Source organism: Quercus lobata, chromosome 4 (assembly GCF_001633185.2).
Source record: "Quercus lobata isolate SW786 chromosome 4, ValleyOak3.0 Primary Assembly, whole genome shotgun sequence".
Classification (NCBI taxonomy): Eukaryota; Viridiplantae; Streptophyta; class Magnoliopsida; order Fagales; family Fagaceae; genus Quercus; species Quercus lobata.
Genome location: NC_044907.1, coordinates 87563991 through 87590954, shown reverse-complemented (window position 1 = coordinate 87590954; position 26964 = coordinate 87563991). Strand labels below are relative to the sequence as shown.

Below are 26964 nucleotides of genomic sequence, written 5' to 3'. Positions count from 1 at the left end.
TTTCCTTGTAATGAAAAATTTCATTGCATTTGTTAAAAACTTTTACTCATAATCATTCCGTGTAATTGAGGAACAAAGTCATCAATAAGCTCAAAATGAAATTAGCTAAACTTCAGTCTCTCTTTGGCTCATTTCTCTCATTTGGACCATTTTGCATGAGACCTCAAACCTTAATACAAATTAGACTCCAAGCCATAATTTTCTAAAAAATACAATCTTAGTACTAAATTTAAACTTAAAAACTAACCAAACTTTAATCATGGAAACCATATTTCCAATCATAACTAAAAAAGTGATGTTCTCCAATACTAATAGAAATTGCATAAGAAATAAAGTTCAAAAATTTAAAATCTTTTTTTGACATTTCATTTAACCTTATATAAATTTTAAAATCTTCAAACACTGTTACTTTTTGAAAATCTAATGAACGATTCTTTGTTATGCAAATCATTGGTTAGTAAATATATAATGGTAAGAAGCATTATAAATGAGATCATTAAAAAATAAAAGATAAAATTAGTTAGCAATTATCATTATGGAGTAGTAGTCTATGGTTTAGCACATCTAATGAAGTGGAATATATATATATATATATATATATATATATAGTTTACTTAAAGGTATATGTAAAGATTCACATTTTAGGTGCGTGTGTGTGTAAAAGTTTAAAAAAAAAGTTAAATGTAAGGTTCTAAATATATATATATATATATATATATATATATATAATGAGATCACCAAAAAAATATTATCACGCGCAACATGTGGGTTTGCGACTAGTTAAATAATAATCACAAGAGCGAATATTTAATATAACATAGTTGGGCCCAAACTCATAAGTTTATGCTTTTGGATTAAATGGTATCCCAACACCTTTCAATTGGAGTCTCCGTATTACGTAATTGCTTCTTAACTTTTGAGATTGGGTATTGGAAGCAAAGTGACATAGTCACATGCAAACTTGCACATATATAATAAGGGGTTTCTCTCTAAACAACTTGATTGTTCTTTCACAATTTGAAGATGCCAAGAACTGTTTTGCACTATTTATTATATAATCAGATTGAAAATGTAATCTTAAAATTCAATGGATTTCTATTGTGTTATAAATAAATTACGACTTTGCAAATGGATTTGCACCATGAGTTGAGCTATGCATAGAAAGGGTTTCTGTAAGTTCACTAGTGATTTTGCTTAGTACTTGCTCAAAATCATTTTTCCATTGGTGTGCATAAACAGAATGAAAGTATGCTAAATTAAACCTCTAGTAATACATGGGTTAGCCCTGGAAAAATTGGACTCTTGGCCCATCAATCGAACTATCAAATAGTTGGATCTAGGTCCATGGTGTGAACTAAATAGTAAACAGTTTGTGGAAGTAGGCAGAACGTCGGAAACCAAACCGATCAGGTCTAGACATTATATGCATTGGGTTAAATTTAATGCATAGAAGCAAACAACTATATTTACTAATGGCAGCATTCTAGAGACTTCTGAATGCAAAACACTGCAGTCCAAAAGGTTTAGTTCTGCATCAGAGAGTTGCATCAACAGCAAGGAAGTTTTAAGCTAGGAACTCAATGGGTTCAGCCAGACAAACTCAATTCCTAAAATATATTCTTTGTATTATTTTAAAATATAAATGCTCTGAGAGAACGACAGTGATTCATATGAACAAACTTTTTTCTTTTTTTGGTTCAGTGACACAAAGGAACAAAACCAGCACTAGAACGATGATGACAACAATGAGGCTCCTTGATTACTCATTGAAGCCATTGGAAATATGTTGGTAAATTGATAACTAGGGAAATAACTAGGGAAGAAGAATATATTTTGAAGTGGATTTTTTCCTTCAAAGAGGAAGTAAAAGAGAGAAATAAAAGAGATAGATGTGTTTGAAAAGTAATAACTTACAGAATTGAGGACTTGCAGCAGTAGTGGTAAAGCCCAAAAGCTGCTTGAAACAACCTAACCTTCCAACCTTTTCTTTTCCCAGACTGATTATTCTTGACTGCAAGTAATCATAATTTCCTACTAAGAAAAGAAGATAATCTAGTATTTTTACTGCACTCTTCTAGGATAAACCCTTCCCCATGTAATTGGTTGTTTAAATGTTATGGGCCAAATCAACAAATCATTTTTTTTCACTCAAAAGTACGACTCATGAAAATTTTAATTCTTTAGGTCATCACTCTCTTGCTGACATCTTTTAAGAAAAACCATTAAAAATGAGAGCTGAGAGAAAAAAAATTCATAAAAAGCCTCTTTTTGACATCAATTATATACATATACATATATATATATATATATATATATATATATATAATGAGATTATTAACAAAACAATTAGAGATAATGATTGCAAGATTGGCTGTGGAACTTGATCAAACATGCAATTGAGATTATTAAGAGATATGAAGTTTTGATTGGGGGGCATAAGGCTTAGTAACGTTCATGTACTAATTATCTATAGGAAAAAGAAAAAAAAAACAATTGATTAATAATTTAGAAAGAAATAGAATTGAAAATTTGGAATTTTAGTTAGTCTTTCAAAAAGCTGGTCTCTAAAAATTATGATTATCACACAGAAATCAAGAAAGAAGCTACTGTTATCCAAACATTATTATTATTATTATTATTATTTTTTCACTTTTCACATTATAATAGTAAGGGAAACAGTTTTTATTTGACAATCTCACAACTGCTACAAGAGGAAAAATTCAGATATAAAACAGAGAAACACAAAAAACCCAAAAATAAAATTTATGTTTCCCCTCCTTTTCCACTGTTTTCTCATCACTCAAACAGAAATTGAACACCAACCAAATATAAATTTAATAAATAAATAAATAAAAAAACAGAGAATTCACATAGAGTATTGAATAAGAGAAGAGAGAGGACCTTGAGAATTCGGATGGATCACGTTGTCAAGGTTGATGAGATGAAGAGACAGACAGACAGACAGACAGTCGGTTGAAGTGGAAAACAGAGAATAGAAGAGAAATTGTGGAGACTATAAAATGTTGATATAATTGTAAGAGTGGAGTTGGTAGAGCCTAGAGAGATACTATTTAAAGCAAAGCTGTGAACATGACAATTACCTAAAAAGCGGACTAGTAGGGTGTCCAAAATACGAAACTTCTTCTTATCTTAATTATTTAAGCAAAGCAGAACATGATTATTACCCAACAAGTGGTCCAATCTGTGTGGACTTGTACGAATTAGACTCAAGGCCATCATAATTCATTAAAAACAAATAATCTTAATATTAAAGAGATACGAATTGTCACGCATGCTTCAGAGCTAAGGCAGCATATTATTCTTTATTCTTTAGAATGTGATATAGACATTAGAATAGTCGGTGGAATGGTTGAACACATGAGCTCGTTAAAGAAAGTAACAGGGACCACTAGTTCACTACACAACCAAATCAGTAAGACTGAATTTGAACCGTGGAGCTTGAAATGAACTAACCAAAAGCTTGTAGTTTTTCATAATTTGACAATGTGATTATTTGGATAGACTCATCTTTTGTTGGTGCTCTATGCACAAAAATCCTTATGAATTTGATGTTTTTCCTAATGATTGTAGACTTCCTTAAAAAAAGTAACATTACATCAATAATACTTTTGTAACAAATCTTAAGAAGCAGATTGCTATTGATAGATAAAAATATGATGTCAACGATGAACTTAGATTAGCATCAATCACAATCAATAACCTAGGACTTATTGTAAAAATATTATAAATATAAAATTACTCTTAAAAATTAACCTTAATTCAAGTTCAGATGAAATATCTCAATCACATAAATAAAGAGTGGCGCTAATTATTAAGGCCAACCTGAAAAACTTATTAGAAGGTAAAGTGGGTGGAAAATCTCAGATATGTTGGGTTATTGAGTTGTAAGGCTACGACAATTATTTTTTTATTAGCTATTTATTTTTAGACTGACGAAACTGACGTGCAGCAGTGGTGTTAAAGCACAAAAGCTGGTTGGAACAACGTGGCCATCCTCCCAAAAGATTATTCTTTTGACTGCTAATTTTCCACCATGAAAAGAAGATAATCTAGTATTCTATAATTCTTCCAGGAATTGTCCTAGCAAAACATTGACTGAAAATTATATAGAGGATAAACCCTTCCCCAAGTGATTGGTTGCTCAACTATTATGAGTTAAGTCAATAAATCATTTTTTTTTCACTCAAAAGTGAGACTGGAAGTAATCAAATTTATTTATTAAACAAAAAAAAAAAAGCAAAGAACAAAGAACTATGAAAGTTTTTATTTTTTAACAAAGTAGGTATGCAAGTGGTCATTTCTTTTTTCTTAGCATCTTCTAGGAAAAACCACTGAAAATGAGTGTTAGGAGAAAAGATGAAGTAGGACAACCACACTATTTTCAATGGAACAAACAAACAACAATAGAATCAAGAGTAAACCCTAGGAGTCAGCACCTAAGGGTTGCTTGGAGTTGGTACCAAGCAAACTAGAGTTAGTACCAGTGTAAAAAGAAACACAATAATTTTATAATTCTCAAAACTGTCTTACAATAATCAGATAAAGTGCTTAATTAGCTAACAATAAAATGCATAAAGAAACCCTAATCATTAAATGCTCGGGCTTGCTTAATCTCAAGCCCAATTACTAATTGACTCCATCTATAAGACCACAGGTTGGGCAGTCTTCTTTTTGCTTTTCCTCTTATACATGCGTATAATTAGCTTGTGTCCACACCAACTCCCCCCAGGTGAGAGGAAGTCGACCCCGTCGAGTGGAAACCTGAAGAACTCTGATAGCACTCAAGCAAGTCAGGATCCAGTTGATGTAGCTCATCTCGAGTAATCCATGTGCAATCAAAATCTGGTCACCCTCGCCACCGAACTAGAAAACGGTGAACTCCTCCATCCCTGGTAGAAACAATTTGTTCATCTAAAATAGTATCAATAGATTCTTTATGTGCATAAGGCAGATTTAAGGGTAAAGGAGTAGGGATAGGGCATCAATAGGATTAAGCAAAGGCTCATCAAAAGGGGTATCAGGAATAACTATGGGGCTTTTATAAGCAATGAGATCCTCTATATTAAAGGAGGAGCTAATACCATAATCATGAGGAAGGTCAATGACATATGCATTTGGGCCCATTCATTTCAATACCTTGAATGGTCCGACACTACGAGCCTGCAATTTCTTAATGGTCCAAGAGGGAAACCATTTAGATCGAATCCAAATCATGACATAATCCCCTACCCAAAACTCTGCATGATGCCGATGAGTGTCAGCATGAATTTTATATTGAGAATTACTTACCTGATTTTTTTGCGAATCTCATTATGCAAATCATGAATATGTCGTGCAAATGCTTCGGTAGATTCAGAAATTCTAACATGTGGAGACATAGGCAAAAGATCTAAGGGATTCCTAAGCAAATACCCATGCACAACCTTAAAAGGATTGGCACCTATAGACCTTTTGATAGAGCTATTATATGCAATCTGGGCTATAGGAAGAATTAAATCCCAATTCCGATTGGCTTCACCCACTAGACACCAAAGGAGGTTGCCTAGATTACGATTAACCACCTTAGTTTGACGATCAGTTTGAGGATGAAATGTTGTGGAAAATTTCAATTTGGTGCCTACTAAATGCCACAAAGTTTTCCAAAAATAACTCATGAAGTGAACATCCCTATCAGAGACTATAGTTTTGGGAAGACCATAAAGTTTGACAATTTCATCAAAGTAGAGCTTTGCAATCTTAGAAGCATCAGAGGTCTTAGAACATGATAGGAAATGAGCCATCTTAGAGAAGCGATCAACAACTACTAGAATCGAATCATGCTTCCTAAAGGTGCGGAGCAAACCTAACACAAAGTCCATACTCACATCCTACCACAGGCGATCTGGCACAGGTAGAGGCGTGTACAGGCCAGTGTTTTGCTTGCAATGTTTGGCTAGTTGACATGCACGACATTGACCAACTATCTTGGCAACGCCCCTCTTAAGACCAGGCCAATAGAATTGACGTTCCACTTCCTCAATTGTTTTGTCTCAGCCAAAATGACCTGCAAGGTCTCCCGCATGTATCTCCCAAACTAGAAAATCTCTCACTGAAGGCCGAGGGATACATAACTTGTTGGCTTTAAACAAGTAACCATCTTGAAGGGTATAATCATCTAGGATTGGCCATGGGGCATTACTTAGGCTAGTTCCCTAAAATTTGGGCATGACTGATAGTCATCCTTGAATCGTTCAAACCTAGTAACCTTAACACTCATGACTGATAGGAAAGACACCCTTAGATTTAGTGCATTAGTAGCCTTATTCTGAACTCCCGCCCCATGTTTCACCACGAAGTAGTAGCGTTGCAGAAATTCAACCCAACTACCATGCCTAAAATTCAGCTTCTTTTGGGAATGGAGATTGCGCAAAGCTTCATGATCAAAGTAGATAACAAATTCTCAAGACAACAGGTAATGGCGCCAATGCCAAAGAGCTCGAATAATGGCATAAAATTCTTTGTCATATGTGGAGTACTTTTGCTTAGCATCATTCAATTTCTCACTAAAATAAGCAATTGGGTGGCGCTCTTGACTAAGTACTCCTCCTATACCAATATTTGAAGCATCACATTCCATTTCAAAAGGCTTGGTAAAATCAGGGAGACGCATGACAGGTGCCTCAGTCATCTTTTGTTTTACCTCATTGAAAGCCTTAGTAGCAGCTTTTGTCCAAAAAAACCCCCCTTGTTTCATGCAGTCAGTGATAGGGGACATAATGGTACTAAACGCTTTAATGAATCGGAGATAAAAGGAAGCGAGCCCATGAAAGCTTCAAATTTCAAGGATATTTTTGGGCCAATCCACAATTGCCTGAACCTTTTGGGGGTCGGCAAAAACTTCTTCAAAAGATACTATGAAACCTAGGAAGACGACTTTATCGGTAAAGAAAGAGCACTTCGGTTGCCATATAAACTCTCCTTCCTAAGGGTAGTACAAACTTGAGTTAGGTGGTCTAAGTGTTGCTCCCTAGATTTACTATAGATGAGGATGTCATCAAAGTACACAACCAAGAATTTCCCTATAAAAGGCTTGAGCACTTAGGTCAACACTCTCATAAAGGTACTAGGAGCATTGGACAATCCAAAAGGCATGACCATCCACTCATATAAACCATCTTTCGTCTTGAAGACAATTTTCCATTCATCACCAGGACGACCCTAATTTGATGGTAGCTGCTTTTCAAGTCTATCTTGGAGAAGATCGTTGCTCCAGCCATCATATCCAACATGTCATCTAACCAAGGGATAGGAAAACAATATTTCACAATGATCTTGTTGATGGCACGACTATCAACACACATCCTCCAAGTTCCATCTTTCTTTGGAGTTAAGAGTGCAGGAACTGCACAAGGACTTATGTTTTCATGAACAAAACCCTTTCTAAGTAGTTATTCTACTTGCCTTTTCAACTCGGCATGCTTTGTAGGGCTCATCCTATAGTGAGGCAAGTTTGGTAGGGTCGCTCCAGGCACCAAATCTATGGCGTTTTGTATGTCACGCATGGGCTGTAAATGATCAGGGAGTTCCTCAGGGAAAACATCCTTAAATTCCTGGAGCACTGACTTCACTTCTTCAGGTTGCTTCTCACGGGTCTCTCCATGAAATTCCCTGGCAACTAAGACAAACACAATGGATTCCTGAACTGCTACCCTTTCAAATGCCTTTAGGCTTATGATGTTCAGGCCTTTCGCCTTTGGTACTTTTGTCTTCTTGCTCATGTCGATTGGCTTGGGTTTCAAAGGATTAAGCACAATCTTTTTACCTTCAAACACAATTGAGCAAGAATTGGATCGCCCATGAAGGGTGATATCCAAATCATAAAGCCAAGGTCTATCTAGGGTAATATGCCCTACATCCATGGGAATTACGTCACACCATATTTTAGCCTTGTAGGTGAGGAATTAAAGTAGGACAATACATCTTTCTTTTATGGCTATGGAGGAAGTATTCACTCAAGAAACTTTATATGGGTGTGGGATCAATTTCAAACCTAGGCAGGAAACAACGTTAGAGGACACCGCATTAATGCAACTCCCACTATCTATAATTGTTGAGGGCCATTTGTGAGAGTCCAGGCAGAAAGAAAGAAAGCCCAATAATAAGGGCAACAAAGAATTGACAAAGTAGACAGCAAAAAACCATTAAGCCCAAACGGCAGGAATAATGGATCACAGGCCCAAAAAATAAACAAATAGGTCTTGAAGAGACAAGTGGGCTCAAAGAAGCTCAGAAAGAAAGAAGTAGCATCCCATGGGCAGTGTATAAGGTAAAAAAGTGAGAAAGGGCCGCCACAGGCCCAAGGTAATGCAAACTAAGAGAGTAAGTGGTTTATGGCAGGCCCTTGAACCCCAAGGATGAGAATAAGGTTATTGAGCCAGGTAACCCCAATGAAATTAGTAAAAAGCCCATGGGAGTGTGGAATTAGTAAAAGGGCCGAGGAAACCCAAAGAAAGCAAACGGGCCAATGATGCCCAAAGGGACATAGGAGCCCATAAGTAAAAGTAAAACAGTGGCCATGTCAAGCCACTGAGAAAAGGAATAAACGGCTGGCCTAAAAAGAGGTTTAGCAGGATTAAGTTATTACGGCAGGAATAACAGTACAATATTGCAAGAAATAAAGAAAACCAAGGAGTGGGCTAAAGGAATGTAAGGCTTGTCATTAGACAAAACCCAGCTCTTGAATGGAGCAAGAAAACAAAGAGAAGCCCACATAAGAGGTCAAAAAACATAGACGGCGAGCCTCCAGAGCACAGCAAACGCATGAGCAGCAGGCAGATTTTTTTGACATATCTGAAAGGAAAGTACGCGCAAGGCCCAGGCACCACTAGCCTATACCCAACCAATATGGGACGTGGTGAGTTCATGGGTCAAAGGTAAGAGGTAAATGGGGTATGCTTTGGTGGTGGGGAGGGGAAAAAACCTATTTTACAGCTCCTGCCCAAGCCTTTTTGGGAGGTACGTTCTGCTGGGATGACAGACCACCTAAAAGAAGTAAGGTTGAAGGGGGAACCGTTAGGTGCATGCCTTGAGGGAAAGAGAGAGAAAGCATTTACGTCGCGATAGGTAAGAGTGCTACGGTAGACTGACGAATGAAACAAACCTGCCTTTGTCTGGCAAGGGTGAGTGGCACACAAACGAACCCTTTAGTGGTCAGCAAGTACGTCCAGACCAGACAAAGGCGATTAAGGGGCAAAGTGGTAAAAAACTAGTCACAGCAGGCACTATAAAAGGACCCTTGTCGTGCCCTAAAGAAGGGATCGAAAAACAGAGGGTGTTGCGGAGTAAAAGAAAAGAATAAAAAGAAATAAAGAGAAGGAAAAAAGGATAAGAGAGAAAATAGAAGAAAAAAGAGGGATAATACAATGGGCATGTACCAGTAGGTCGATTTCCCTCTCTCCCCTTTTAAATCCTGCTCTCTCCCAAAACATAACGAAAATTCCTCTGACTCCCTCAAAGCCATTAATCCCCACGGCAGGATCTTTTTCCTTGGAGATTATTTACATTGAAAGGAGGCGTTCTCCCCTCTTTGGTTTTGCTTCTACGGACCAAACTTAAACTTGACTCCATGCTCATTTTTGATTAGTTCATGTTACCTTTTTTTCTCCTTTACTTTCTTTATAAATGACATTGTTATGACTAGAATTATGTTTTATAAGTAGGGATTACTTGGCCATTTTCCATTAAATAGTCAGAGTACTCTGTTTTGTTATTATCATTATATCTGTCTACCGTAACTCATCTGAAACAGTTCTGCTTGCTGTAAGCACACTCTTGGTAGATGAGACATAGTTTGTGCACAAGCCAGCCCAAGTTGAGTTACAGTTTGACTGGTCTCAACTCCCTTACTCAGAAACATTCGGGCCCATTACCGCGGGAGGCAGCCCAGCCCAACGCACAATACACAAAAAAGGCCCTTACAATAATAAACTTGCAAGTTTTGTCCCCACACTTGGTGTAAGTTTGGAAGATGGCACTCCTTCGCCAATCTTCAGTGTCTCTCTGCTCTGCCAAAGCACACTTTACAACATTCACTCTAAGGACACCATCGTCCTTGAAGTCATCAACCTGAGGAGAGATGGCTTTAATGCATGCAAGGTAGCTAGGAACATCTTCCCATTCTACCTCAACATCTTGGATTTCTTCAACATTTGGATCATACATCAACTCCTCAACATCTTCTACCTTTTCTTCATCCTCTTGAGTGACAAGGGTTCTAGAGGGACATGTAGCAGCGATGTGTCCAACCCCATTGCATTTGAAGCTTTGGAGGTGAGAGCCTAATCTTAAAGGCTTATTGACCACACCTTTTCGCTTGTCCTCTTTTTCTATTGGGGTGCTATTGGGGTTGACCTTAGGGGGTAAGGCAAGTCTAGATTTGCTACCAAAAGGTTGAAGGTTGGTGGAAACATTCTGAAGCTCAGAATGTTTCCAAAAGATAGATTTGGATGCTAATTCACAATTCCTAGCAAGGTTATATGCTTCTCCTAAGGTAGTGACTCCTTGGGTGATAATCTCGCCTAGTAGGTTAGCATTTAAACCTTTCTTGAACCTATCGAGTGTTACAACCTCTTCTACAATTATTCGAATTTGCCTCTTGAACTCTTTGAATTTCTCTACATATTCAGCCACAAGAGTAGTGCCTTGCTTTAGGCGATCCCATTCCTCAAGGAGGGAGCTCCTATAAGTTGGAGGAAGATAATTCCCCAAGAGTGCATCCTTCATCTCAAACCAATCAGTAATGGGGGGTTCACGTCATCGCTTAAGGGTATCCTCAAGGTTCTCCCAGAAAAGGTCGGCTCTTCCAAAACTTCATCCTGGCATACCTCACTTTCTTATTCTTAGCCCAATGGTAATAGTCAAAAAATTTCTCCATTTAATGTAACCAATTAGTGAAAACCCATAGGTCTAGGCAACCATCAAAGGTGGATGCTTCTATCTTTTCCTTGGACATCCTATCATCATAATCCCTAGGGCCATTGTGATTATAGTGATCATGTTCAAAGTTTGGAGCCCTATTAAAGTAACCGTGGTTATTTCGCGTAAGCATGTTATCTCCTTCATGGTTAAAAGTCTCTCTTTGAGATGCTTCAACTCGCTCTACCCTTTCCAGTAAATTATGGACACTTTTTGCTAGGTCTTCTATGGTTTGCTCTAAGGAGGACCTAGGCTCAGAAGTGGATTGAAGTTTAGGGTTTGACATGATGCGACCACTACATAGATGCATGCAACACTATATTTATGAATGCAGTTAAGATTCCCCAAAATTTAAGCGACCAATTCTCAATGTAAAATTAAGGTCAAGCAAGAGTGCATATAGAGACTAGATCAATGAATCCAAGGAATAAATTGTAGTCAAGTAGTGACAGTGTTCACAATATTGAAAGATAGCCCAAATAAAATTAAAATTCCAATAAGCTCCACAATTAATAATGAGAATCAGATATTTCAAATAATAAAATACACTACGATGGACTTTAAAAGAAAATAAAATACACTATTCTGCTTAAAAGGAACTACAGACGTTAAAAGAAACTCAGAAACTAAAAGAGACACAAAATCTCAAAATGAAAAAGAAAAAAAAAAAAGTTCTTAGCGGTGGACTTGCGATGCTAGGGTCGATGACTGTGGCGACGCGAAGACAAGGGAGATTGCGGCAGCATGAAACATGGAGGAGTGGCGGCTGCTTGTCTTAGGTCTTGCATCGGCGGTGGTCGACGTCCTCAGCGGTTGTGGTCAAGGGTGATAATGGGTTTCGGCAGCTGGTGGCTAATGGGCCTTATGGTGATGAGTGTTGATTTGTGGGTTTTGGTGGCTGGTGGTTGATGGGTCTTGCGTGGTTTTTTTTTTTTTTTTGGGGGGGGGGGGGTTTGTGGTTTGTAGGTTCTGTGATCAGAGGCGGGCACGGATGGTGGTCATTGGCTTGGGAGGGGTCGCTGGCTTCTCTATTGTTTTGGGCTTGTTCAAGATCTCATAGGGCAAAAACTTGAAAGGTACTGTCATATTTGGTTGGCTTGCTCTTTTGATGGTTTCGCTTTCAAGTGTTTGTTTACAGTTGTGTTGTATGGACTGAAAGTCTTCTCTGATACCAAAACTGACATAGGACAACCACACAAACCACAATAGAATCAAGACTAAACCCTAGGAGTCAGCACCTAAGGGTTGCTTGGAGTCAGCACCAAGCAAACTAGAGTCGACACCAATGTAAAAAGAAACACAATAATTTTATAATTCTCAAAATTGTCTTACAATAATCAGAAAAAGTGCTTAAATAGCTAACAATAAAATGCATAAAGAAACCCTAATTATTAAATGCTGGGGCTTACTTAATCTCAAGCCCAATTACAAACAGACTCCATCCATAAGGCCACAAGTTGGGCCATCTTCTTTATATTCTTCCTCCTATACATGCGTATAATTGGGGGCGTGTACCTTATGTCCGCACCAAAAAAACATTCATAAAAAGCCTCTTTTTGACATCAATTATACAATGTATCTTTCCCAATTCAAACTAACAACTATGCCACTTTAATTGTAGGAATCAAATGAAGCAAAAGGGGATCAGTCTCCAAACACTCTTGTGTTCTTAAAAAAAAATTGAACAAGACAACTTATGCGTGTCCAGCATATAGACTCTTGTAATTCCAACTTAATTGGTACCCTAAGATGTACTAAGTTTGTGATTCCAAATCTTCCAATTCTTTACCCGTAATCTTTAGTTGATTTCTCAATCTTTAGAGTTACACTTCTAGATTTTTTATGAATTAAAAAGTGAACAGATGGGATTGTATTGGATTCGGTTCTTTTCAAAGTATGTACACAACTGCATTTAACTTTGATGTTCTGAACAAATGCCAAACCAGGTTTGTACACAGCAAATAGACTCTTGACTTTGTTTTTTTGGTTCTTTTAACGTGTTACATTCGAAGAACTTAATTAGTGCTATATTAACAAAATAAAAGAGAAGAAAGAGAGTTTCGTAGTGGACTAAGAGGTCCAATTACGAAACTTCTTCTTATCTTAATTATTTAAGCAAAAGCTGAACATTATAATTACACAAGAAGTGGACTAGGAGGTCCAATTATGAAACTTCTTCTTCTTAATTATTTAAGCAAAAGCAGAACATGATAATTACCCAACAAGTAGATTAGAACTCACCAATAGAAAGCTACACTTTACAGTCATATTTAAAGGGGATGGAAAAGGAAAAGAACAAAAAAGTGAAAAGAACGTAGGTTTTTTTTTTTTAAGTATTTGGTTGGAAAGTGCAAAGGAGGGAATATTGGTGGGCCTCAGATCCACTGAAATATTTTCACCTTAAAAAAAAAAGTGGGGGAGAAAGAGATTGACCAAAGAAAAAAAAAACCCATGCGCATGGCTTTTTCTTTTGTTAGAGCATCCACAGCAGTGGAGCTAAATTTTTAGCAATTTAGTTCTACCAAAAGTTACTTTATTTATTTTACCTACACATATGCTGCAGCAGTGGATCTATTTTAGCTTTCAATACAATAAAATAATATAAACATCACAATAAAATATTATAACCACTACAATAAAATAATATATTCCACTACCAACAAAATATTACACCACCAATCTCAACCACCAATCTCAACCACCTGTACCGTCAACCACAGGCACAACCACCACAACCACCACCACCACCACCACCACCACCGGCAGTCCACAGCAAAAAAAAAAAAAAAACCCACAACGAGCACAAGCCCACTGCCACAAACACAAACACAAGCCCACTTGCCCACAACAGATCGGAAAACACAACAACACCACCACCACCACTACCGGCAATCCACAGCAAAAAAAAAAAAAAAAAAAACAACGAGCACAAGCCACTGCCACAAACACAAACACAAGCCCACTTGCCCACAACAGATCGGAAAACACCACTACCGGCAGTCCACAGCAAAAAAAAAAAAAAAAAAAAAAAAAATCCCACAACGACCACAAAAGGAATGGGCTTCGGTCGGCGCAAAAGGAATGAGCACGAGTACAAAAATCCACCGAAGCTCAGCCCAGCCCAGTGTGAGGAGTGGTCGGCGCTAGGCTGGGCTTCGGTCGGCGCTGGACAGTCGAGCTAGAGAGATGAGGGATGAGGGAGATGAGGAAGGCCGGCGAGCTAGAGAGAAAAGAAATTGACCGGCGAGCTGAGGACGACGGAGACCGGCGAGATGGATAGACCGGCGAGCTGGAGAGACCGGCGAACTGAGGGATGAGGGAGATGAGAGACCGGTGAAGAGAGAAAAAAAAATTTGAGGAGGAAAGAAGAAAGAGGAGAAGCCGGAGAGAGATAGATAGAGAGAAAATGCATTGAATATTTTAAGGTGAGAGAGGAGAGAGAGTGTAATAAAAAAATATTTTTTTTTTTTAGATTTGAGCTACAGTGCACATCTAAAGATAGATGTGCACTGTAGCTAAGGAGCTAAATTTTTTAGATTTAGCTCCTCTGCTGCGTGAAGAATTTTTACTATTTGAAGCTAAAAAATAGCATTATAGCTATGTAGCACCACTGCTGTGAGTGCTCTTATACCCATCTCTTTCGGTTTTTCTTTTCTTTATCTTTGGTTTTTGTCTTTTCCTATATTTTTCATTCGGTTTTTTTTTTTTTTTCTCCCTCTCTTTTTGCTCTCATTTTATCTGGATTCTTTTATTTGTGTTTTTTTAATTTTTTTTTTTTTAAGTCTAAAATGAAAAATCCACTCTCTAAATTTCTCCGAAATTCATTTCAACCCTCTTAAGTTTCAAATTTATTCAATTAAAGCATTTACATCAACTTTTGTTAAATTTTTTGAAAAGAAAATATGGAAAATATTTTTCAATTGTTAATTGAATTTTTGTAATTAAAAAAGAATTTAAAAATTAGAAAATTAACTACAACATATAACAAATGTTGATAGAAAAGCCTTAATTGAATAAACTTGAAAGTTAGAGGACTAAAATGAACGTAAGCAAAGTTAAATGACTAAAATGAATTTTGATGAAACATAGAGGGTGAATTTTGCATTTTAGCTCAAATTTTTTTTTTTGAAGTGTCCATATGCAATTTTTTAGTTAAAAAATGTGTTACCTTTTGTTTTATTTAATAGAAACATTCTCATAAATTTATTCTAACTTTATATCTTTTCATTTTACTTCTCAACCAAACAAATGAGTTTTCTATGATTCTATCTCTCTACTTTTTCATCCTCCTAATCAAACACATATGAGAGAAAATTTAAATCTCTTATATTTTCCTACTTTTTTATCATTTTTTACTTTAAATCCTTCCACTTTTCTAACCCTCAATTCAAACTAATCGGATAGATAGACAACTTTTTCTGACTGTTGTGTTAAGCCTATATTATGGGCTATCATTGCAACCATCCAAACCATTGGTTTGATTGGCATTTTGCCACTTTGTCTTCAGAGATGGACAACATGGATTCTCAAACCATGGGAAAACAAAAAAAAGAAAAAAGATTTGAGATCCAAAGCACACTCGGCCCAACTAACACCCAGTCCCTTACAAGTTAAATCCCACCAAATACTAACAAATAGACAAAGGCCATGAAAGCTCTTTAACCAAAACCATCACACAAGTGATCCAAAGTCCAAATTCATGCTAAGGACCCAAACCCACGACAAAAACACTCCATCTAGCCACAAGTCATTAAAGCCTTAAGCAATCTATTAGGATTTTTATTAAGGCTAAATTCCAAGATAGAAGTTTTTTTTGTAATGAAAATTTTCATTGTACTTGTTTAAGAACTTTTATTTGTAATCGTTCGGTGTAATTAAATTGATGATAAAGACAAAAGTATGTTGTTCACTCAACTTCACCGTACACATTTACAAATTTTGGTAAAATAAACTTATAATCGATCAAGCAAATATAAGAAAACATTTACAAGTTTGGACAAAACTCAAAATTCAGTTGAGGAACAAAGTCATTAATAAGCTCACTATGAAATTAGCTAACATTCAGTCACTCTCTTTAGCACCTTTCTCTCATCTGGACCATGTTGCATGAGACCTCAAACCTTTCTCTATGGTCTATACTATTTGCTTACATTGAATAGATTTGAGGTATTGCATAATTTTTATAAATAAAATTACATATATAGTGTTTAGTGTTGACCGCGGAGTCTATGTTAAGTAGGTTTGGTCCATCCCACTAAAATCCCACAAAAAAAAAAAAAAAAAAAAAAAAAAGTGCAACAAAAGCAATTTAACACCTAAATATACCTAAAACTTTACTGCATTTAACACCTATATGAAAAATCTTAAGCAAGCAAAGCAACCTCCCATTTAAGATTAGTAATTAAAAAAAAAAAACACACATGCATATAAACAAATTTAAAGAAGCAATTATCAATATTTATAGCAAGAAGAATCCAAGTTTTGCTTTCAAAACACATCTAGGGAAGTTTCCAAGTCAACCTTAGTTCAATTTTATTAAAGCTAAGTTCATGTGAAATAGGATATTTATATTTTCTCCCACACAAAAGAAAATGAAACAAAGAAAGAGCAAGAGAAGAAAGTAAGCAAGGAATTTATGCTTCTTGCCAACTTAGATTTATATACTTTTCTTTCTCTTTTATATATCCACTTTTCCTTTTTAATCTTGTTTTATCTATGTCTAGTCTTGTGGGCTCCCCTTTTAAAGAGAAAATGTATTCTACCTAAATCTTTGTATTCTTATGTTTATTTTATATTTTCTATTGTCTTGGTAATTATTTGTTGGATTTTCAAAAATCATATAAGAATAGATTGTGGCCTAATAGTGCTCCCAAGTCCCACCCAAGGAGTTTACACATGGTTTTCTACTTGATTCATATATGGGGCAGAGAATACAACATATCAATTGTGAGTGTTTTGATTCTATTCCAAATGGTATTGGGATAAAAGGTTTGGCCATCCATTACTTTTTATATTCCCAGTCGTCCAGATTTACTAAATCGCAGCAACGAGCACATCTTTCCAAAGTATCTGGTAGACTATAATGGCAAGCTATTTAATCTAACCCCTAAAACTGAAATCATGGTTCTGTCAAAATTGTCTAATCTCTGCCAATGAAAAGTAACGACACAAATCAGACTGGTCTTTGTCGTAGACTTGTAGTCACGTCCACAAAAGTCTGAAGGAGTCCCATATAATAATACAAACCTCTGTATCTAGCTCTGCTTCACACTAACATTTCACCAACTTCCAGCTGCTTGTTTGTCCAAACCAATGAAGCTTCTCAACCCCAATAGTCTTCATTTAATTCTACTCTTTACTATAACCCTACTGTGTTTGCAACCTACAACTTCTTTCATTCCAACAAATGAGACTGATCGTTTGGCTTTGCTTAAATTTAAAGAATCCATTGATAATGGCCCATTTGGAAGCTTGATATCATGGAATGATCCAATTTTGCAACTGGCATGGAATTACATGCGGCCGTTGCTATCAAAGACAGTCCAGGAGCGAGGAACGAGTCTCAGTCGGTGCCTAACTACAACGTATCAAGGAAACAAGCCACAAACTAACTATTGTGTCGATTGAAACTGATGAAGAAGAAATTCTTGACATCGTGTTAAAGGGGTTTCCTGAAGAATATCTTCCATTCTGCTGATGATGAGAATCAGAAATGAGCTTATCAATTTTGACGATCTTCATATAGTACTTCTAGTCAACTGAGAATATTGTGGAAGATAGGCAAGACAAGAATATCATGGCAATGAATGTAACTTCTAAAAACAAATATGATCAGGGATCCTTCTCACAGTTACCCCTACAAACAAGTCATTTAATATAGGAAGAGGAAGATTTAACAATAATAGAAGCTGAGGCCATAAAAAAAACAACAAAAGGAATAAGGCATTTTGCATATTAGATGCTTATGGATGCCCAATGGTGAGATGTGATAGGCAAGAACTCACACTCGATCACACACCTAACTCTTGGAGTAAGGTATGGCAACTTATGGTTCCAAACAAACTTACAGATTTCATTGCTTGGCTGCAATGGCAAAATAGAAATGAGATTTTAGATGGGGGTGGTAGAAGCATAGTGGCAGAGTTGTGTCATGTGCAGTAGATTGTGTCCAAACCTCTCAAGAGGCTACCTCTTCATCAACCACAACTCTTGCAGGTAAGACCGCAATGGAATGCTTTTCCTCCTATTCATGTTTCCAAAGTTAATTTTGATGAGCTTACAGATAAACAGGCGCTTCTACTGAGTTTTGGTGTGTTAATCAGAGATACTGCAGTCTGCAGATGCTATCATTGATGCTCGGTATGACCTTAGGTATATGGATGCAGACAAGGACAGCTTCAATCAATGGATTGATCCCAATTTATCTTGTGTTGGCCATCTGGTGGATGACTTAAAAAATTGAGTGTTCAGTTGAATGGTCACTTAAATGTTCCAATAGGGCTCTGCTCATTTGTTAGCTTTAGAGGCAAACAAATGCCACACTGGTAGGATTTGGCTGGAAGATACTCCTCCATGTTTCCAAAATTAATGGTACATGCTTTCAACAAAATTACCAACTTTTCATTCAAAGAAAGAAAAATTTTAAAAAAAGTGTACCACCCTCTTGTCCCTAATTCTGTACTGAATCTTCTCATCACGGGCATTAGATCCCTATACAATATATTTTGAAAGAGTACAACAGTGGCATGGGCATTTGAGCTAGAATTGGACCATATGCTAATGTAATTATTGCCAGAGACATCAGACAATTCAGGCATTGACAAGAATGCATTAGGAAGATCATATTCTGCAATGAATTATAATGTGTCAAGAGTAGCAAACAAATTACACAGCAACAACGTGCCAAGAAAATTTTCCTCGAGTACCATATTCTGCAATTTGATCAGCCATTGGTTGCTTCTGTTCCAATGAAACCAACTTCTACCCAAAAATCTAATAATATGATAAAGTTGACTTTACAAACTTAGTAAACAGTAAAAAGACTTGGAAATCACATACATGTTGGGCTTCTAATGCCAACAATGACAATTCAGTTACATGACTTTAAAAGGGTGTTTGAGCTGAACTAGTTTCATTATTTTGTTTTGACCATATGAGATGTTGTATCCGCCTAAGCTCTAGTGTTACTTCTCTCATGGCTGGCCTCTCATCTCCCTTCTTCTTGATGCATCTCAATGCAAGCTCAGCGAATGCTTGAATATCTTCATTGCTTCCTTGCCTTAGCACCACATCATCAATAATTTGCAATATGCAATTCTCTTCCATTGACAAAACAAAGTAATCTACCAAATTCATATGCCCTAGGAAAGTGTTTGTGGGATAATCACCTGTTAAGACTTCCACCAGTACAACCCCAAAGCCATAAACATCACACTTTTCCGTGACACGTAGTGTTTTTAGATATTCTGGGTCTATGTATCCAATGGTTCCCTCAATGGAACTACTCTGAAAAAAGTCTTCTCCAGGTGCAATTGAAACTGAAAAACCAAAATTTGATAATTTGGCAGTCCAGGACTCATCCAAAAATATATTTGATGATTTGACATTCAAATGGACTATTGGCCTTGGCCTACCATAGTGCATGTAACAAAGAGCATAGGATGCCTCAGTGGCTATTCTTACACGGTCAAGCCATGAGATCCGGCAAGGAATCTCTTTGCAATGACCATGGAGGGATCAAAGAGGGTGCCATTGGAGATGAGCTCAAACACCAGCATGGGAATTTCAGTTTCAAGGCAGCAACCATAGAGTCTCATAACGTTCTTGTGGCTGATCAATTGTTTAATTGTGACTTGGTTTAGGAAGAAATCTACCATCATCTCAAAGGGCCAATGCGTTGGAGGGCCTTTGACTTTAATAGCTACTTCCCGTTCATCTAGTGTTCCTTTGTAGACTGTTGCAATTTCAGAGCCGAGGATTAGATTAGAATCGAAGTTATTAGTAGCCTGTTGGATGTCCTTGGCAGAGAAAATCTTGATTGGCTCTGTATCTCTACCTTGGTTGCAGGTGATTTGCTTTTCTAGTAACATTGCTCCATTGCGGATGAAGTATTCTTCTTTGGCCTCAAATAACTGCCTTACATTCTCCATCCTGATACTCAACTGCCCATAAAGTTATTAAAAAAGTGGATATCACTTCATATGTAGTTCTCTTTTTCCAAAGGCAACTAACAGTATGACAAATGAAAGGGTAGGTAATCTCCAGCGTTATGTGCAAGTAAGTGCTAACTTAATGTACGGAATGAATATAATTTTTTTATCATTTTTACTTTATATTTGGAATTAAAATACATGAATAATTTTTCACCCTTTATCATACCCAATATGGTATTCCAGAGACTCATAAGCTGCAGCAAGAAACTATTCCAGAGACTCTTAATCTATCAACAAATAATCATAAGCACATGTATCTTTAACTAAAATTACGTCCAAAAATAAAAAGATAACTAATCTCTTCTACTTATGATATATTTAGCACTGAAAAGGGTGAAGATGAAATGAGTCAACAATTATATATGTACACGATTATAAGCAAATGGCTAAAGTTTATTTTAAGTAAATGGTTACCTCTACATAATTCATATCATGAGTATTGGAGCAAATTCAAATCTGGAATTAAGAGAAAATTTTCAAGTACCTTTAGCAAAAGGCCACCAAAATTTGACCTAATACTCATCGCAGTGTAATCCCAATCTTACCAATTGCCAAGAATTCGTAACAGATGCTGTTAGCTGTTTTGTTGCTGCTAGTACCAGAAAGCAAAGTTACAGTTTTGGTCATACTCTGAATATAAGTTGCAATATGATACTTCATGACAAACCCCAATATATAATACTACTAAATTTGACATGGTCATTACAATTAATCAATTGTGTTATCCAAACACACAGGCAAACATAAAATATAGGTGGTTAGATGAGATTGTCTATGTCTATTTGGCCAAACTTTACATTTGAAGTAATCCTTGTTCCACCACTAATCCGCTCTAATTGTCATTGGGAAGCTACAAACATATACTGAACCACCATGGACTTGGACTCACCTCAAAACCAATGACTTCACTGGTACCTAAACATGGACTCATCTTCACACCCCGTGATGGGCTAAACTATAGTCTTTGTTAATCATATATGTATAAGAATCATATATGGGCTAAACTATACCCGTGTGATTCTAAACTCTTTTGTATGTTGGAATGCCTCTTTTGTTTTTAGAATCTCTAACTTTGTAGCTCATTCCCTAGCTTACTTTTGTAACAGTTTTGGGTCCCCCCCCCCCCCCCTCTTTCCCTATAGTTTCTGGGTTTGTGGAAGGAGGGGTTGGCTAAATCTCTCCCCTTCCCTTGCTTTTGTTTGTTTCTGCGCTCTTTTTTTGTGTTAATATATTGCCTTATTCAGCAAAAAAATAAAACAAAACCCATTATAAAAAAACCACTACAAGCCATGAGGTATGGTTCTGTGGTTCAAGAACTCTGAAAGAAATGGCTTGGAGTGGCATGTTGTAAACTACCAAAATGATTTTATGGTTTTGTTTCTTTTATGGGTTTTACACACTTATATCATCAATCAATCAGAAACGAGAATTTTCATTAATATTTTGCTTGAGAAAAACAACGGGAAAAAAACCACTTAATACCTGGTTTGGTTTCTTTTGAGCCGTGCTCTATACGCTAGATAGTGTTTAAAAAAAAATCACACTTTTTTCCATCTCTGAAAACTGAGAAAGGTAAAAAGAATTTGTGAGAGAGAGAGATTGAAAGAGAATTGTAGAAAAGACTGGATAAGCAAATTGAAGAAAGCTCTAGGGTCATGGAATACTTAAATTCTCCACCAATGAGCCTATAGAAAGAGAGTCCCTCCTATCTTGGTAAAAATTTACATTTTCTAGCACCAGCAATTCCAATTCCCTGTACATGTGGGATTGCTTGCCAGACAAATTCCTCTATTGTGAATTCTATTTTTTTTTTTTTTTTTAAACCATATGCCCATAGCTCTCGATCATTTGTTCAAGATTTTGTCTAGCATGCTCTTGAGTCCATCTATACCTTTTCACTAGTCTTAAAGTGCCAATAGTAACATGGTTGGGTCATTTGCATTCATATCGTCGTGTTCCATGTATACCAAATAGTTTCAACATTTTTTATAATCTGATATAGCTGAGCTATCTTGAAAAACTCAGAAGGTAAAGTGGGTGGAAAATCTTGGATATGTTGGGTTATTGAGGAGTAAGGCAACAAATTTTTTTTTTTATTAGATATTTATTTTTAAGACTGATGAAACTGACTTGCAGCAGTGGTGGTAAGAAGATGCAAGCATGGAGAACTGCTTTAAGAGAAGTAGCCAATCTCAAAGGATGGCATGTACAAGATAGGTAATCCAATTTGTCATTTCTTTCTTTCAAATATTCACATAACACCCACCTCATATATAGCATTGTTTTGAACCTAATGTAGACCTAACACCATGTAGAAGATGGGGGTGGTTAGAGGATGCATAGTTTCTTGAAAGAATGACAATTGCAAACCTTGATTTTTCTATTGCTTTCAAAAGCTCTAATGAAATAGATTTTCCTGTCTCAAGTTTTTCCTTGTCTCTAAAGGTGAAAATGCCCTTTTGTTTTAAGGCGACATATAAATGGTCAGTAAATCTATTGCGTGTGTCCTCACCTCTAAAGCTAAGAAAGACATCGTATTTCCATTGTGGTGTTGAAGAGGAAACTGATGATGAAGATGAGGTAGTTTGAGTGCTAATGGCAGCCATTAGAAATATATTGGCAAATCTTGAACTACAATAAAGATTAAGAAAAAAGTACATTCAATTAAGTTTAAAAGAGAAATTAAAAGGAAAAAAAATGAGAAGAAGAGAACAATTTGATGTGGAGGAATACATCCTCTGTTTTCAGTCAAGTCAACAACTCTTTTTTCTTTTTTAAACAAAGTAGGCATGCAAGTGCCCTTTACATCCAAGAATTGTCCTTGCAAACTTAAAATTATATAATTGTATTTATCACTACAAAATAAACTGTGCTTTTAATAAATTTGTTCTAAGTGTCAAACCTCTTGATCTTTATATATAGGATACTTATATATAGGATAAACCCTTCCCCATGTCAATGCATGCTGCATGCACTCATTGTATCCTCACACCATTGACCAATCACAGCTAAAATGACACATGGGTTCGGCCAGGAACTCATGGGTTCGGCCAAACAGAGTCAGATCATTGGTCCATTAATATGAATAAACATTTTAACTGTAATGATTATATATATATAACTGTTATGGGTCAAGTCAACAAATTTTTTTCTTTTTAGAAACTCAAAACTCAAAAGCAAGATTGGATGTTATCAAATTTATTTATTAAAAAAAATTAAGGAAATAATGAAGACCCAAGAAATTTTTTATTTTTTCAGCAAAACAAAGTAGGAATGCAAGTGGCCATCTCTCTCTACCTGACATTTTCTAGGAAAAACCACTAAAAATGAGATCCGAGAGAAAAAAACATTCATAGAAAGCCACTTTTTGACATCAATTATACAATGTTTTTACCAATTCAACTATGCCTCTTTTTCAATTATAATTTTTATAAGTTTGGAATTTTAGTGAGTCTTTAAAAAAAAAAAAAAAAAAAAACTGCCTCCTAAACGTTATGATTACTGCACTGAAGTCAAGAAAGAAGCTACTGCTACACAAACACTATTTTATTTAGGCGAAACATTTTTTTTTTTTTTTTTTTTTGACAATCTCACAACTACTACAAGAGGAAAAATTCAGATATAAGACAGGAAAACACAAAAAACCCAGAAATAAAATTTACTTTTCTCCCCATTTCCACTGTTTTCCCATCACTTAAACAGAAATTGAACACAAATCAAATATAAATTTAATATAAAAAAAAAATCAGAGAATTCACAGAGAGTATTGAATAAGAGAAGAGAGAGAACCTTGAGGATTCGGATGGATCACGTTGTCAAGGTTGATGAGATGAAAAGAGAGAGAGAGAGAGAGACAGTCGGTTGAAGTGGAAAACAGAGAACAGTAAAGAAATTGTGGAGAGTATAAAATGTTGATATAATTGTAGGAAAACAGAGTAGTAGTAGAAAGATACCATTATTTATTAAGCAAAGCTGAACACGACAATTCAATTACCCAACAAGTAGACTCGGTCCATTTAGTTCACAATTATCCAACAACTGGACTCGGTCCATTTAGTTCACAATTATCCAACAAACCGAACTCACCATGCAGAAAGTCAAAGTAAAATTGGAGGATAGGAAATTGGGTTGATAAAACATATTATTCTCGTGGTATTTGGATAGGAGGATGGAAAAGTAAAGATAATTACACTTGGACTTTTGTGAAGGCTAAATTCCAAGATGGAAATTTCTTTGTAATGAAAAGTTTACACATTTACAAATTTTGGTCAAATGCACTTATGATCGGTCCAGCGAATATAAGAAACATTTTACAAGTTTGGACAAAACTCAATATTCAGTCGAGGAACAAAGTCATCAAACCTAATATGAACTAGACTCAAGGCCATAATCCATTAAAAACTAATAATCTAACATGCGAAAGCTATTGGGGTCTAGCACAAGGTTAACCGGGTACTTACAGGGTCAGCCATTGTTGAAGCTTCAACCTCAGACCTTGAGATCGCACCAACATTTCTTATTCTTCTTCTTCTCAGTCTCGCTCGCCCCTTCTCTCTCTACAATTTTGCCGACTGCTGTTTTTGCATTTTATCTGTCTCTCTGCGTTTCTTTCGTTTGTTGTTGCTGTTGTCTGCATTTTTCTCTCTCCCTTGCGTTTTTTCCTTTGCACTCAAGAGTCTTCTGGTCTACAACTTGCTTTCTGTCACTCACTTAAAATACATGCTGTCAACCACTCCTTTTATTTTATTTTATTGGGTTTAATCAATTTTTTAATGCTTTATAGTTGTACGGCCACTCTTCTAGCTTTTGTATTTATTTTATATTTTTAAAATTTTCATAAGAGGTTGAATATTCAAATGGGCTTTAGCATAAAACAATTTTTTGGGTAGTCAAATGTGCTTGAGCATGACTTAAGATAATTTAGACATCAGCTGTCATAAAAAGATTAGAAGAGTAAAATATTGAGCTTAACAAAAAATTATTTAGGTTTGCTTAACATTTAATATTTCTTATTTTGCCTTATGAAAGTTATGATTTAAGGAAGACATTTGAAAAATATATTTTTATATTTATTTGGACTATTTTAGTTCATTTTTTTACTTTTATTAATTTAATATATTTATTTATATTTTAAATAATTATTAAATTAATTATAATATCATCATGGTTCGACCTCAGTTCAACCTCAAAAACCTTAAATCTCTCCTTCTTACGGTTCATTGAACAGTTTGAGTTTCAAAATCATGGTCTAGCATGCTCTTGAGCCCCATGTGTACCTTTTCACTAAGTCTAACTAAAGTGCCAATGGTAACATGGTTCGAACATCTACATTGATATGGTTTTGTTCCATGTAAAACAATTTGCACCAAACTATTTAATAATATGATATAGCTAACTTCAAAAGCTTAGAAGGTGAATAAAGGGGAAAAATCTCACATGTTAGGTTCTTTATGCCACTAATAACAATTTAGTTGACTTCTTAACTTTACATGACTTACTAAAATTCTAAAAAGAATGACAATCATTTTAGAAGGTAATTGTAACCTACGTAACTGGCTCCAAAGCTCAAGGTCATCACTTATGGTTGTGCCAATAAGATTAATAAAGAACCTGCCAGCTTAGTTTCGACAATTCCTTGTATGCAACAACCATCATCCTTTTTCAACCAAATAAGCCTCAAATTTGGAATGAGGCCTTATGAGCTTGTCAGCAACACAAGTAGGAATTTATAAAATTCTCTCAAAATAATTTTGGCTATAGTTTCCAAATTAATTCAGAATTCCATCTGAAAGTATCTTTGACTAGCACATATTCCACAATTTCTAGAAAATCTAAGAAATTTCATTTGACATCCATTTGCCTTCATGAACATCCAAGAAAATAGGAACATCCAAGTGTATATATATACACTTGGATGTCTATAAAGGTAACACTTAGTGTATGTATATACTAACAGGAAAAAAAAAAAAAAACTACATTCTTTTCACTTTTTTTTTTCTTTTCCTTTTCCATCCTCTTTAAAATTTTAAATATGATTGTAAAGTGTAGCTTTCTATTGGTGAGGTCTAGTCTATTTGTTGGATAAATCATACTCAATAAAAAGATATTAAGTAAAGCTGTAGCGTTAAGCTATAACTAATTTTGTAACTAAACTTTGTCAATATTTAATTTATTTATATTGTAATATTTACATTTAATCAAAATGTTATAATATTATATTCAAAAAAAAAAATGTTGTAACATAAAATGTATAACCTACCTTTTATCATTAAATTTTCTCCAAAAAAAAAAGAAAAAACCTTTTGTCATTAAAAAAAAAAGGGTAAATTAGATGATTTCAAGATTTTTTTTTTTAATCATGAAATTTATTTTAAAATTTTTTCAACAGTAATACTAAACTTTTTAGGAGAAGATATTAGTTTTGTTTAAGTAGATTTTCATATCCAATGGACTCTCAGCTTTCTACCCTTTGATGGCCCAATTAAGAGTTTAAAGTGGTGGAGCCTATTTTGGTTAAGAGCCGTTGCTAATGGACGAATCTACCCTGGATCATGGCACATAACCAGGGGGTAACAAAAAGGGATAAAAGGGAAAATTGGTGTGTTAATATGTTTTTCCAATGGTACTTGATATTTCTGAAATAAAGTACCATGTAAATTAATACTGATCACAACCACATTACTTTTTTAGTTTAAACATTTTGAGGAAAAACGTATTTCAGTTGCTTCTTTGCCTAGTGGGCAATTTGTGTCTATTGTACCTAACCACTGTGCAAGTG

At 35.7% G+C, this 26964-nt stretch overlaps 5 protein-coding genes across 9 annotated transcripts in view; all 5 read right to left on the bottom strand.

Moving 5' to 3' along the window:
- Positions 1-2993, bottom strand: part of LOC115986742 (TMV resistance protein N-like) — a 72883-nt gene extending 69890 nt beyond the window's left edge. The window contains exons 1-2 of the mRNA XM_031110019.1: positions 2902-2993; positions 1915-2011 (exon numbers count right to left, since the gene is read on the bottom strand). The gene's annotated coding sequence lies outside the window, so the exon portion shown is untranslated. The remainder of the gene's footprint in view (positions 1-1914; positions 2012-2901) is intronic.
- The window catches only part of LOC115986734 (TMV resistance protein N-like), a 108075-nt gene that overhangs the window by 17533 nt on the left and 63578 nt on the right, over positions 1-26964 (bottom strand). The window lies entirely within an intron of this gene.
- LOC115986068 lies at positions 7449-7919 on the bottom strand. Its single transcript, XM_031108930.1, has one exon. The coding sequence runs from the start codon at positions 7917-7919 to the stop codon at positions 7449-7451; it is 471 nt and encodes a 156-aa protein (XP_030964790.1).
- Positions 18791-21657, bottom strand: LOC115986741 (putative wall-associated receptor kinase-like 13). The gene is made up of 2 exons (XM_031110018.1): positions 20671-21657; positions 18791-20135 (listed from the first exon to the last, which is right to left on the bottom strand). The coding sequence occupies exons 1-2, from the start codon at positions 20707-20709 to the stop codon at positions 19653-19655; spliced, it is 522 nt and encodes a 173-aa protein (XP_030965878.1). The 5' UTR covers positions 20710-21657; the 3' UTR covers positions 18791-19652.
- On the bottom strand, positions 19078-19617 carry LOC115986067 (putative wall-associated receptor kinase-like 16). Its single transcript, XM_031108929.1, has one exon. It carries the CDS (start codon positions 19615-19617, stop codon positions 19078-19080), a length of 540 nt encoding a protein of 179 aa, XP_030964789.1.